Source organism: Oryx dammah, unplaced genomic scaffold (genome assembly GCF_014754425.2).
Source record: "Oryx dammah isolate SB20612 unplaced genomic scaffold, SCBI_Odam_1.1 HiC_scaffold_27, whole genome shotgun sequence".
NCBI lineage: Eukaryota > Metazoa > Chordata > Mammalia > Artiodactyla > Bovidae > Oryx > Oryx dammah.
Genome location: NW_024070211.1, coordinates 64,132,287 through 64,147,175, shown reverse-complemented (window position 1 = coordinate 64,147,175; position 14,889 = coordinate 64,132,287). Strand labels below are relative to the sequence as shown.

Below are 14,889 nucleotides of genomic sequence, written 5' to 3'. Positions count from 1 at the left end.
GAACCACGAATAGTGCTGAATTTTACTATCTGGTGACATTCACTTTCTCTCTTTGCTGCCAGCTCTGAAGGCCTACGAGAGCTCTTTTTGCCCCGTTTATCCTTGGTATCGCCACTGTCCAGAATACACCCTGGCCCACCGCAGGCACTTCCCTGAATTCTCCGTACACAGGATGCAACGTTCCCTGTTAAGCAGAAATTTCCTATTTCCCGCCGCTGCCTTACTGTTCTTGTCTCCAGAATACAGCCCGGCAAGTAAATATTTGCTGAGTGAAGTAATTTGTTGAAGGGCTGACAGCATGTCCTAGTGGTACCTGACGCCGGACTCCGTCTGCAGGGTAAGCCGCCTCTGTGACAGGACTAACGTGGGGGCGCCGCGGGCGCGCACCCTCAGGGGACCCGGCTTTGGCAGCGCCTCTTTAAACCTGCGCTCAGCTCTTGAGCCAGGTCGGCATCGCCGCTTTAACCCGAGCATCGCCCCGCCCCGCCATTTCCGGGGCGGTGTCATTGCCCATTTAAGAGTGGCGTGCCCCGCCTCTAGGGCGGAGTTTAGGGGCTTTAAGGGAGGGGTGGTTGCGGCTGGGGTCCGCCGGGATTAGAGCGGTGGGCGCGCCTCTAGCCGCCATTTCTCAGCGTTTCCCCGGAGCCGCCCCCTCGCCGCCTCGCGCGGCCCTCTCCCCTCTAGTGGCCTCGAGTGGTCGCCGTCAGGTAAGCGCGCCACCCGCTTGGCTCCTCACGTCCTTCTCGCCTGCACCGGGGCTGTGGCCTCGCCGAGGACCCTCAGGGCGCCCGGCGCTTCGAGGTCGGCAGCCGAACATGTCCCGCGAGGGGCGGGCGGGCGGCGGCCGAGGGGCCGGCGCGGAGGGAGGGAGGGAGGCCGGACGGGCGTCCACCTGCGGTCGGACGTGGCCGCTCCGGGACGTACCGAGGACTGGTAGCGAGTGCGCAGGGCTGACGCGCACTGGAGGCAGACCGGCAGGTGTCCGGGGTCGGGGTAGGGGTGTGGGGGCTCCGGGACCCGCTTTCCCCTGCGCCCCGCGGCCGGGCCCAGTGCATGGCTCCTGGGGTCGGCTTCAGTAGTACCAACCTTTATGGTTCTGCTGTCTGACCAGCAATAGCCGAGTCTTTTATATCTTTAGGCTACGTTTTAATATCAAGTGTGTTTTTCAGAGTTAGAGAAAAGTTTCCTTTCATTCCATTTCTGTCATGTAACAGGTTGCTGAATCTGACACAGTGGATTGTTGGTACATAAGCTAGTTTGCAGGTTTTCTTTAGGTAAAGGTCACTTGGAAACCACATGTGTGATTGTTTAATTAGTCCCTTGCAGATACTGTCTTGGGATGACTAGGATGAAGGGTGTTAATATCCTGATGGTGTTCGCTGTAGGTTGGCTTATAGCTTTGTCAGAAGGCAAGTACTGGAGACAGGGTTTTAGAAAGACCCAGGGTGTTCTTAACTTGCTGCAAGTAATATTTCCTTGGGGTGAGGGTAGCAATTGTTCATCAAAGGTTGCGTCCACCAGTCACAGGAGAGTGTATACATGTCACGACAAACTTCTGAATTTTAGGTATGTATGAAAAAGTTAATTTAGGTGGTAAATGGATGACTTCGGTTTGCAGTTTCCAACTTAAACTCTTCCTAGTTCATAGCTGAAAAGTCAGGCGTAATAGATTCAATACTATTAAAAAAATATGTGTGTGTGTGTGTATATATATATCTACCATCCAAAAATTCCATTGTGACATTTCAGGCAAGCTCCTTATTGAGCACCTGATAGGCATATTGCAGTGCCCTCTGGGTCACCGCGGGGAACGAGTCAGACTAGGTCTCTCCTTGCGTCTTGGTGGGGCAAATACCCAGTAAAATACAAGTTGCTATCTTGAGGGTTACAAAGAGCACACTAGGGGTACTAAAAGGAGATCCTGATTTAGAAAGCAGGGAATGATTTTCTGAGGAAAAGACATTTAAGCCAGAAATCTGAAGATGGCCATGTGAAGTGGGAGGCGGGGGGAGTTGAAGGGGAAGGGGCATTCCAGAAAGCTGGAGCAGCTAAGGCGGAAAAAAGGGCCCCAGTTGAAAGACGCTTGGGCCGAGTGAAAGAGTTACTGGAGCGGAGCGAGCTGAGGGGAGTGGGCGCCGGAAGGGTCGGGGCGGAGGAGGAGCTGGAGCCGGGAGCAAGGCAGTTAAAGATTGTTAACAGGAATCTGATTGGTGGTTGCTTAAATCCACTGCTGTGGCTTGGCGAAGGGTGCTGGGAGTGGGGGCGGGGTGGGGAAAAGTGAATGTGGCAAAGCTTTTAAAAACAATAAATTAAAAAAATAAACTCCTAACATATTAATACATTCTTATTATAGAAAAGTTAAATACCTCCATACGACCCTTTCTAGAGATAGCTTCATTTAAGTTTGTCCTCATGCTTTTGTGCGTGTGTATATAAAGTGTCTGTGTCAGCTGTATTTTGTAAAAACAGCTGTGTTCTATGCCATTGGATGAACCATTATTTAACTACTTGCGTGTTGGTAGAGGCATTTAACATTTTCTTAATTATGCCCTGAAAATTCTTGTTTCTATGGCTTGAAGCGCGTATGGGACATTTCTTTCTAGGATATCCTACCAGAAATAGAATTGCTGTGTGAAAGGGTGTGTGTGAACGTCATTGTTTTTCACATATCCTTTTCAATACTGGATATCTAGAGTCTTTTAAATGACAGTATCTTATATTTTTAATTTGGATTTCCTTGGTTACTACTGAGGTCGCACATCTTTGTAATGAGTATTTCTTTATTGCATGTCTTCTTTTAGAGCTTGTTTCTTCATATCGTGTCCATTTTTCTCTTTGGGTTGTTTATCTTAACTATGTGCAATAGTTCTTTATTTAACTGCATGTTAATCCTTCAAAAATTTTTTTTGCAGAAAACAATTTAACAGCCCATCACCCTAATATAATGTTTGTTTTTTCCTAGTACTTCTTTTACTTCTTTAGTGCATCTGAAATTTGTTTTCTTATAAGTGTTTTCATATTTTTTTAATAAAAAAACTTGTTTGTGGTATTGTTTCATAGTTCAAAATACATAAATATTAAACAAGAAGTTGTATTTTTCCTTAGTAAGTTAACTCTACTCGTATAATGAATCTTAGTTTTAAGATGTAGGATGAGGTGAAAGAAAGCGTGTTTTATAATTCATTTACTTCCTAGGAACCACAAAGTTGTAGTGCATTTTGAGCATTTTTTCCCTTAAAAAAGCTTTTTTATTATGGAAAAATTCAACATATACAGAAGTAGTCAGAAGAATATTATTAGTTTCTCTGTACCCATCAGCTTCAACAGTTGATGGCCAGTAATCTGGTCGGTTTGTATCATCTCTTCGCACTTAACTCCCTTCCTTGTATTATTTTGATGTGAGTCCTAGAAATCATATCATTTCTTCTATAAATGTTTCAGTATGTATTTTTTAAAGATTAAGATTATTCTTAAAAAACATATTTTTAATGCCACTATTTTATCCAAAAGAAAGTTGGTAGTACTTCCTTGATTATCATAAACAATCCAGTTGGTGTTCAGATGTGTATGTGTATAATTTGTGTCTTTAGAAAGTTCAGATGACAACTGTCATGGTTTTGCAAGTTTATCTAATTACATAGGAGTATTCATACTTGTAAAATGAGGTTGTAATTCTCAATTTATAGCTACTGAATTATTTTTAAAATGTTATTTAATTTAATATTTCAGCTTTTATTTTTATCATGTTTACAAGTGCATTTATTTTAAAACATCAGCTGGTTATGCAAGACTTCTTATAAGTTTTATATATATAATAGTAAATATGATTGACAAAATATTTTAGTTTGAGATAATTTTAGACTTATGTCAAAGTTACAGTAGTACAGAGTTGCCATGTATCTTTCACCTAGCTTCTCTCATTGATAACATCTGATAACTTAAGAAGAATCTAAAATAGTTCCACACTTTGTGATTATCTCTGAATCTGTAGTTCCTTTGTATCTCTCTCTCTTTTAATCTGCTTGCTGTTTATTTCTTGAATATGCTGAATTAAGTTTTAAAAAACAAATTCATCTCGTATGTTTTATGATTGTATTTTTACTCAGCATCTTTTTAGCTGTGGTCTTTGATAATTTCTTTCTTATTTCTACAATGTGAGTTTTGCATGAAAGACCAAGATTTGAAGTCAGAAAATCAGAGTTTGAGCCCCGTCTTCACTATTTACTAAATAATGGACCTGGTTAGTGGTTTAATTTCTGTGACTTTTAGTTTGCTTATCAAAATAAGACAGTATTTTTAGGGAGTTTTTCTGAGTACCAGTGGAGATTGTTTACTCCAATCTCCAAAGTAAACATTTGTTGCATTTGATGATGAAATGTACTAAGTGGCTAACTATTCAAAGTAGGAATTGTATCCTTCAGGAGCTTACAGTAAAGGAGACAGGCATGTAAATGAATAATTAAAATGCAATTAGTGAGACAAAAATATTTTCGTGGTTCAGTGAAAGTGTTATGGGAATGACTAACTCTTCAGATGTCAGAGAATGTTGCTCAGGGGAGATACAGGTAGTGTTAAGTTAAAAGGAACAAGTAGGGATCCTCTGACATAAGGGGGTTAGAAGCCTTGGGGTGACAAGTACAGCCTTTTGTAGGCAGCTGAAATGAGACTGGCTAGCAAGGTCCAAAGGGAGCATTGTCCACAGGAAAAGAAGCCTGCGGAAGAGACTGGGCCCAGATGTTATGTCTGAGTGCTTAAACTGAAACACTATCCGAAATTTTAGCTATTTCTTTAAGGTATAAACAGATGAATGTACAAATGACAAGTATGGTGGCTTTGCCAGTTTACCTATTTATGCTGGAAGGTGGCTCAGCTGGTAAAGAATCCACCTGCAGTGCAGGAGACCTGGGTTCGATCACTGGGTTGGAAAGATCCTCTGGAGAAGGGAACGGCTACCCACTTCAGCATTTGGGCCTGTAGAATGTCATGGGGTGCATGGGATGGCAAAGTCAGACATGACTGAATGACTTTCACTTAAGTCATTACTTGTAATATGTGTACAGTAATCTTTATGGATACTTATGTTTTCATGTAATAGCATTTGTTTATTTTTAAGTTAGCTTTTATTTTTATCAAGTTTATCTAGTGGTAAGAATCATCTGATATGAAGTCTTCTTCCAAAAAAGAGCATTCTCCTGAATTCTTCTTCCTCCTTAAGGCAGCCACTTCCGTATTTTAAATTATAAGCTCATTGCTGCTTCTTGATTTTTAGTTTCATGTAGTTTCATGAACTACCTATTGAATTCCTACCAGGCAAGATGAGGAATTAACTCTGTTCACCCTTACCTGTATTAGCCACCTCCTCTTCAATTTACTTTATACTTACGGTTAGATCAGTATTAATGTTAATATATTATGACTTAATTATTAGCTGAGTCATAAAGTGCACTGTGATTATTTCCCTCTCTGCACAACTTGTTTTCTCTGTAATTAATAATTTATTTCTTGGCTTAGTTACATGTACTTATTTTTCTAAAACTCTTCTTAGTTTTGGAAGTTAAACTTTAGATTAGCAAGGTAGTTTTTATGATGTTTTCATTTTATATGTGCTGTTTTTAACCTCTTAATTATTTTGATTAACTTTAATGTTCTTAATGGAGATAAGGAAAGTAGCATTAATTTGACATTGTAAAGAATTGTTTATATTTTGTAGCAGCTTAAAGTCTGTAAGTAATAGTAGAATATGTGATAAAAACTTTCATTTGAATTATATTTGTATTTTAGCTAAAATAGGTGATCATTTTTGTGTTAGTACTATAAATGGTGAGAGAAGGAATGAAACTTCTTATGATAGTTGTTATTATCAAAGGGTTCCTTAGTGTATGGCATCGTATCCTGGTGTTTGTAGAGGTATATGACTGTTGTACACATAATTTATTGACCCAAAACACCTGATGAACTTAATAAATGTTTACCCCTCTCTTGCCAGATTAGCTCCTTACAGCATAGTCCAGAAAACTTAAAATTGCTGTGAGCTCAATGCCATGAGCTCTATTTTATGTTAAGGTCTTTAAAGTCTCAAGTTTTAATTTTTTTCCAATTTACTTGACCAGATGTTTTTTTAAATAACATATCTCTAATGTCCACAGAACTTTACTAAACTACGCCATTTGTCTTGAGAGCAGATTGTTGGAGAACACTGACCCCTTTTTTCTCTTGGTTCCGCAGTGACAAGATGTTGAGCTTCTTCCGCAGGACGCTCGGGCGCCGCTCGATGCGCAAACAGGCCGAGAAGGACCGGCTCCGTGAGGCCCAGCGCGCAGCCACGCACATCCCTGCGGCTGGGGACGCGCGGTCCGTGATCACCTGCCGGGTGTCCCTTCTGGATGGAACCGACGTCAGCGTGGACTTGCCGGTACGGAGGGTGGGCTGACTTGTGTGTTCGTCCTGAGGTCACTTGCTTCTTCTGAGCTGGTACCTTCCTGGGGGACGAGTTCAGCTGGTGCTGGTCAGGCGCCGAGGTGCACAGGTGCCTGGATCAGGTGGCCTGAGATACCTGGAGGGATAGTAAATGCTTCGCTGGAATTAGTGGCAGCTAACCGGAACTTTCAGATGTCAGGGCAGTGGCTGACTGAGTCCTCTGTGTGTGTTTGTGCGTTCTTTGGGATGGCATTATGCAGCGTGCTTTCTGGGGAGTTCTCACAGTCCTGGTTGAGTAGTTTTATTAAAGCAGTGAGACTATTTGGGAAGAATAATGATACTTACAGGGATCCCGTAAGACTCATAGTTCTCTGAACTTTTTTGTAATTTTCAAAACACTTTCCTTTCCTCGCATACAAGTACTTTCTCCACCCTTGGGTGTACTTGTAGAAATTTTAATGGAATGAAGTGAGGAAAAGGACTTTGTTGATAATCCCTCAGCTCTGACTGCCCATCTCTTTCTTCCCAAAGTAGTTTGCAGGATGGTTTTTCCATGCACTGGAATCTTTATTTCAAGATTGGATGTTGTAACTATATTCAGATTTGGGTGTTTTTTTTTGTTTTTTTGCAGTTATGGATAATCATAACTCAGTGTGAGACAGTCCAATGTATTTGAAAGGACTTCACTTATTCCTAGCCGGTCTTTTTCTGAGGGTGGAGAGGTGGCTGTATGGTTTGGGGGGAAGTAGAGTTTCTTTCTGAGCTGTTTGCTAATACCAAATCTCTTTCTCATGCCTTTGTCCTGTATAAAAAGGTTTACTTAACTAAGCTGTAAAATGTGTGATTTGAGGTGTCATTGAATGTTCTAGTATCTTCCCTCCCCATAGATTCTTTTTAGTACACACTCCTTCAGCCAGAATGCAATTTTTAAAAAACCCTTTGTGCGAGGTGATGGCTTGGGTGCTGCTATAATATATAGTCCAATAAGTTCTGGAAGACCTTCAACTCACAGAGTGAGAGGTTAAGGAATTGGATGACTTGTTTTAATGAATATTCTGATTAATTGAATAATTTAGAATGTACTAGTATATATTTTTTACGTTTTAAAAATAATGGCATGTGATAAAATTACGCTTAAGACACAGGATATCTTGAAATGTTTTGAAGTCATGTTTATGAGTATTTATTATATTTATACATGGCTCAGTCACTCAGGCATGTCCTGACTTCAAAGCCCCATGAACTGTAGCCCACCAGGCTTCTCTTGTCTGGAGTTTTCCAGGCAAGAATACTGGAGTAGGTTGCCATTTCCTACTCCAGGGGATCTTCCCGACCCAGAGATTGAATCCACGTCTTTTATGTCCCCTGCATTGGCAGTATTGTCCAGTATTCCAATATGTGATACTTTGTGAGGATAGTTTTTGTATTCAGTTCTTATTTGACAAGTATCCTAAGAATTTTGTGTACTAGTCTGTTAAAATATTCTTAGGTATGTGGCATAAAACTTGAGATTGCTGTATAAGAGAGTGGAAAGAAGTCTCTTATTACCTAATATTTGAAGTATGAAGTCTCAAGTTTGCTGATGGAGGAAAAGATACTAGGAAAGTAGAATTTGGAAAGGAGTTTTTTTAAAAAGCCAATGTATTGTGGAGGAGAAAACAGCACTAGGTTTTAAAGTAGTGGAATAAACGGCTAGTGACTGGTATGGAATGGTTTCCTTTGCTTGGTGTGCTCAGTAAGGGCCTGTGATGCTTGATTAAGGCCCAGAATGTTAGCCAGCCTCTCTTAATGCAGACAATTGTAGTGAAAGAGCCAAGAGTTTTAGATTTGACTCTTTGTGGAAGTAGAATACTCACCTTTTCAGCTCTGCAGTGCAGGTGAAACCCTAGAGTTAGTAAACTCTAGGTGCTTGTGTGGATATAAAGTGGGCATATTCCCCCTCCCCCTTGCCCTAGCTAAACGCCTCACTGCAGAAAAAGGCTAGAGGAATAGTGATTTCTGGGAAGAAGTCTTCATCTTTTTCTAATTTAGTTTTTCAACCATTAGAGTTAATTTTGGAAATTGAATGAAGCACATGCTTATTTCCCATTGGGGTTAGCATCAGTATTGATAGTGATCTATCAACACGGAACTCAGATGATTGCCCAGGCAATCTATAAGGGATTACCTGTAATTAAATACAGAAATCTAGGTCTATTCAATTTTCAATTCAGTTCAGTTGCTCAGTCGTGTCCAACTCTTTGCGACCCCATGAACTGCAGCATGCCAGGTCTCCCTGTCCATCACTAACTCCTAGAGTCCACCCAAACCCATGTCCATTGAGTCAGTGATCTATACACTTCAAATTAATATATACTGGTAGTAATGGTCATTTTCTTTGTTAAGTTCTCTTTTCCTCTCAAAATTGGAGGAGGGATTTAAATATCTTCTACTTTTTTTTTTTTTTTGAGGGAACTAATACCTTTTAGTAAATGATGAAGGCATCAGGTAGAAATTCCTAATTATCCCTGACTTTTAAACTTTCTCTTTGAAAATGCCACAGTATGTCCTTTGATTTATGAGCTTACAGTTGGTTAGTAAACAGCTTGTCTTATAAAACTCTGCTTTTCCTGAGTTTTAAATTAATAGGAAATATTTGATTAACCATTACATAATAATTTTTATATATCTACTGGTACAGATGCTGAAGTCTTTAAATTATATAGACCAGTATGTCTCAAAATAAATGAAAAACACCCCGTGTTTGCTGATTGTAAGACTTAACATTATTAAGACTGCAGTACCTCCAAAACTTTACAGATTCAGTATAATCTCCAATGGAATATCAGCTGATTTATTTGTGGAGGTAGACAAGCTGATTTTAAAATTCATGTGCAATTGCACGGGACCGGACTAGCCAAAACAATATTGAAAAAGAACAAAGTAGTAGGACTTATATGTCCCAATTTCAAGGTTTACTATAAAGCAGTAGTAATCTAGATGGTGTGCTTTGCTGGTACAAGGACCAATGGAACACAATAGAGAACCCAGATATAAACCCACACATCTATGGTCAGTTGAATTTTGATAGGCTACCAGAGCCATTCAGTGCAGAGAAAAAGAAAAATCTTTTCAACAGCCATTTGTATGTGAGTAAGACACACAGAAGAATGAAGATGGACTCTTAACTCCTACATATACAAAAATTAACTCAAAATGGATCAAAGTCCTAAACATAACACTGTAAAAGTCTTAGGGGGAAATATAGGAATAAATCTCCGTGACCTTGGATTTCATACTAGTTTCTTGGATAATGACACCAAAAACATGCATGAACAATGAAAGAGTAAATAAATTGAACTTTATCAGAATTATAACCTTTGTGCCTTAAAGGACACCATCAAGAGAGTGAAAAGACTGTCACATAATGAGAGGAAGTATTTGAAAATTATATATCTAATAAGTAGCTGGAATATGTGGAGAATTGTTAGAACCCAATAATAAAAAGACAACCCAATTTAAAAATGGCCAAAGGATCTGAGTAGAGCTTCCTCCAAATAGGATATATGCAGATGAACAACAAGCACATGAAATGCTTGACAACATTAGTTGTCAGAGAAATGCAAATAAAAACCATACTATTTCATACCAACTAGGAATGCCAGAGTAAAAATGTCAGATAATATCAAGTGTTGGTGAGGAAATGGAGAAACCTGAACTTTCTTATATGTTTCAACAGGAATGTTAAAGTGGTCAAGCTGCTCTGAAAAACAATCTGGCAGTTCCTCAAATCATTAAACGTAGTTACCATGTGATTCAGCAATTTCATTTCTAGGCATATGCCCAAGAGACTTGAAAACATGTTTACGCAAAAACTTGTACACAGATATCCATAGCAGCATTATTCTGGATAACCAAAAGGTAGAAACAACCCAGCTACCTTTCAGCAGACCAGGGGACTAACAAAATATGTTACATCTGTAAATAGAATACTGCTGGACCACAAAGGAAATAGGACTGATAGCTTCTACATGGTATGTGCTACATAGGTGAACTTTGAAAGCACTATGCTGGGTGAAAGAAGCCAGTGACAAAAGATCACACACTGTGTGATTCCATTCATGTGAAAGTCCAAGAGAGAAATCCAAAAGGGGGAAAAATTACATTAGAGGTTTCCTAGGGTAGAGGGTTGGAGAAGGCAGTGGCACCCTACTCCAGTACTCTTGTCTGGAAAATCTCATGGATGGAGGAGCCTGGTGGGCTGCAGTCCATGGGGTCACTAAGAGTCGCACACGACTGAGCAACTTCACTTTTGCTTTTCACTCTCATGCATTGCAGAAGGAAATAGCAACCCACTCCAGTGTTCTTGCCTGGAGAATCCCAGGGACAGGGGAGCCTGGTGGGCTGCCGTCTATGGGGTCGCACAGAGTTGGACATGACTGAAGCAACTTAGCAACTCAGCAGCAGGGTAGAGGGTTAGAGAATGGTGAAAAGGGTAGTTAGGCCCATAGCTAAAGGTTATGAGGTTTCTTTTGAGGTGATGAAGAGTTTCTGAAATTAGTTTGACCATGTCTTTGAATTGTATACTTAAAAAAATATTTGTTAGGCTATGCCAGGTCTTAATACAGCATATGGGATCTAGTTCCCTGACCAGGGATTGAACCTAGGCCTCCTGCATTGGGAGCACAGAGTCTTAGCCACTGGACCACCAGGGAAGTCCTGAATTATATAGTTTTAATGGGTAAATGATGTTGTTCATGTCTGACTTTGTGACCCCATGAATTGCAGCATTCCAGGCTTCCCTGTCCTTCACTATCTCCCAGAGTTTGCTCAAACTCATTTCATTGAGTCAGTGATGCCATCCACACATCTCATCCTCTGTTGCCCCCTTCTCCGCCTTCCCTCAATCTTGACCAGCATCAGGATCTTTTCCACTGAGCTGGCTCTTCGCATTAGGTGGCCAAAGTATTGGAACTTAAGTTTCAGCATCAGTCCTTCCAATGAATATATACAGGGTTGATTTCCTTTAGGGTTAATTGGTTTGGTCACCTTGCTGTCCAAGGGACTCTGAAGAATCTTCTCCAGCACCATAGTTTGAAAGCATCAATTCTGTAGCATGCAGCCTTTTTTATGGTCCAGCTCTTACATCCGTATATGCCTCCTTAGAAAAACCCATAGCTTTGACTATACGGACCTTTGTCAGCAAAGTAATGTCTCTGCTTTTTAATACACTGTCTAGGTTTATCATATCTTGTCTTCTAAGGAGCAAGAGTCTTTGAATTTCATGGCTGTGATCACCATCCTCAGTGATTTTGGAGCCCAAGAAAATAAGTCTCACTGCTTCCACTTTTTCCTCTCCTGTTTGCCATGAAGTGATGGAACCAGATGCCATGATCTTAGTTTTTTGGATGTTGAGTTTTAAGCCAGCTTTTTCACTCTTCTTCTTTCACATTCATCAAGAGGCTCTTTAGTTCCTGTTCACTTTATGCCATTAGGATGGTATCATCTGCATATCTGAGGTTGTTGATATTTCTCCCAGCAATCTTGATTCCAGTTTGTGATTCATCCACCACAGCATTTTGCATGATGCACTCTGCATGTAAGTTAAATAAGCAAGTTGCCAATATATAGCCTTGTCATAAATGATCTGGTATGTGATTTATATCTCAAAGCTGTTTAAGAAAAAGAACACATAGATTATTTTTTGGTTTTTCAGTAGTTAAGGAACATGATAAAGATGATACATAGCTTTGATTTAGAAGTGATATGGTTGATTTATTACAGGAGAGAGAAGCAAGAGACTGTACAGTAACATAAAGTGAAAGTGAAAAGTGTTAGTCACTCAGTCATGTCTGACTCTCTGCAACCCCATAGCCTATAGCCTGCCTTACTCCTCTGTCCATGGAATTCTCCAGGCAAGAATACTGGAGTGGATGGCCATTCCCTTCTCCAGGGGATCTTCCAGACCCAGGGATTGAATCCGGGTCTCCTGCATTGCAGGCAGATTCTTTGCTGTCTGAGCCAGCAGGGAAGCCCCTGTACAGTGAGAAAGACATAAGATAATGGGGCTGCAGACTAATTGTGGCTGTGAGTTTGCAGTAGAAGAAATATGTTGTATGTGTATATGGGAGGAGGAGAATGAAGATTAGAAATGAGCAAAATATAATTCAAACTCTGGTGTAGAGGGTAATGTTGATTGTGTGGAAGATCATGAAAGGGTAGTCAGGCTGTCCTGGAAATAAGGGGTCAAGTGGGGAAAAGAGCTTCAGTGGGATGTGTTTAGAAGCCATATTTTAGAAGGCTTAAAGGAATTATTGGGGACTGTCTTTTATTTTTTGGATGTTTTATAGTCCTTTGTACCTAGTGGGTGCTTAATAAATAAATATTGTTTAGTTGTGTGAGGAAATGCATGAAGGGAAAATGAAGGGTTGGAGAATGGGGGAAAATGAGATTTGGCAGTAAAAGGAAGACAGGAAAACAACACAGTAAAAGGAAGACAGAACACAGCAGGTAGAGAATGGCTGCATGGGGAGATCTGAGTTTGTTTATATGGATTTATATACACAGGTGGAAATGCTAGGAGGAGTGCTCTAGGAGTCTGATGGGAAGATGCTATCTTGATGCTCTTAGTCTTCATCAAAAAGAGGATGTGAAGTGAGCACTGGGTCTGAATGAGGTGATGACCTAGATTAATGTGTTAGGCGAGAAAAGGATATAAGCAATGAGCATTGGTCTAGATTTAACTGAAAAATTGTGGTTTGCCAGAGCTGTGTGGATCTTTGTTTTCACTCCTTGTTTTCTGCTTGGTTCATATTCAGTAGCTGCAAGGTGAGAATATATGAAAATGAACAGGATGTTGACCCTGGGACCAAGTATTTCACATCCATATTCTACACACTCTGGACACTAGTGGACCTTCTTACTATTTGCCCAGGCATAGTAGACCACTTTGCAACCCTGTGCCTTTGCACAGGTTTATACTAACTAGAATTACAGAGTAGCACAGGAAGGAGGATTTAGTGTCTGGCTTTTTGTAACACAGATGTACTGATTCTTGAAATCCCAGTTCATTGGAGACCTAAAGTACATTCTAAGCAGAAAGAACTGCATTTTGCTAAGGCTCAGGTAAGACTTACTGGGGAAATTATAAACAGGTAAAAATGCCAAAGTGATAGAAGAGAAGGCTGTAAGAGTAAGCAAGAAACAGTTGTTGTTGTTGTCTAGTTGCTAAATCTTATCCAACTCTTTTGGACCCCATGGACTGTAGCCTGCAAGGCTCCTCTGTCCCTGGGATTTCCTTCTCCAGGGGGATCTTCATGATCCAGGGATCAAACGTGTGTCTCCTGCATTAACAGGCAGATTCTTTACCACTGAGCCACCTGGGTAGCTCAGGGAACAGTTAGGAAAAACTATTTTATGTCCTAGAATTTGCATCTTAATCTGTAGAGAAAGAGGAATAATTAAAGGTTTTAAAGATGAGAGAGATGTTCTGTTTCGCGATTTTAGAAAGAATTATGTTGGCAGTTTCTACCTCTTGATCTTCTGACTCTTGCCTGTCTTGAGCGTCTCTGTTCTCAGCCCCCCCATAGACTGTCAAGATTCCCTATCTTTCTTCATTTTGTTTCTGCCTAAGGTGACAGAGTTGTGTTAACCCTTTAGTACTTTTAGGCAGATTTAACTCACCTGCATTTCCTTGACATTTTGTTTATACTGCAAGGATAGCACACATATTTATTGTGTTTAAACTAGTTGTGAATGATTTTTATTCTTACTAAGAACCTTGTGATTGCTTGAGGATGAGAAATACAAACATATTCAGCCATACATCTCTAGCAGCCAGTACATAATAGATGTCTGTTCAGTAGTTGTTAAATGGAATTGAATGATATACTATGTCAAAAATGTTATTTTCTGTAAACTAGTAAGTGCATAATGAAGTAAAAAATCTTAAAGTAAGGAATGAGAAAGAAACAAAAACACTAATTCAAAAAGATAACATGCACTGCAGTGTTCAAAGCAGCAATATTTACAGTAATAGGCAGGACATGGATGCAACCTAAATGTCCATTGACAGAGGAATGTATATATATACAATGGGGTATTACTCAGCCATAAGAAGGATGAAATTTTGCCATTTGCAACAACGCAAATAGACTTGGAGTATATTATGCTAAGTAAGTCGTACAGAGAAAATCAACTACTGTATGATATCACTTATATGTGGAATCTAAAAAATAAAGCAAACTAGTGAATATGACAGAAAAGAAGCAGACTCACAGATGTATAGAACAAACTGGTGGTTACCAGTGGGGAGAGGAAAGATGGGCGGGGCAGGCCTGGGGAGGGAACTGTGAGCTACACGTTACTCTGTATGAAATGAATCAGGATGTATTGTATAGCACAGGGCATACAATCAATAGTTTACGATAAGTGCTGAATATAACCTTTAAAGATTGTGAATCACTATATTGTACTTCTGTAACTTATATAATA

The 14,889-nt window shown here is 40.1% G+C and overlaps 1 protein-coding gene and 1 non-coding gene across 5 annotated transcripts in view; one reads left to right on the top strand and one right to left on the bottom strand.

Annotated features, from left to right (window-relative positions):
• The first annotated feature begins 539 nt into the window (after positions 1–539).
• The window catches only part of EPB41L5 (erythrocyte membrane protein band 4.1 like 5), a 169,893-nt gene continuing 155,543 nt past the window's right edge, over positions 540–14,889 (top strand). For 2 of the 4 annotated variants that reach the window (XM_040228960.1, XM_040228958.1), the window contains exons 1-2: positions 544–707; positions 6,226–6,412. In XM_040228960.1, the coding sequence (XP_040084894.1) occupies positions 6,233–6,412 (180 nt within the window). In that variant the 5' untranslated portion in view covers positions 544–707; positions 6,226–6,232. Of the gene's footprint in view, positions 708–2,007; positions 4,241–6,225; positions 6,413–14,889 lie in introns of those variants that run through there. The other 2 variants (XM_040228961.1, XM_040228959.1) reach the window with 2 other exon arrangements.
• Positions 11,039–11,111, bottom strand: TRNAG-CCC. The gene has a single exon. It is a non-coding gene; the product is annotated as a tRNA-Gly (tRNA).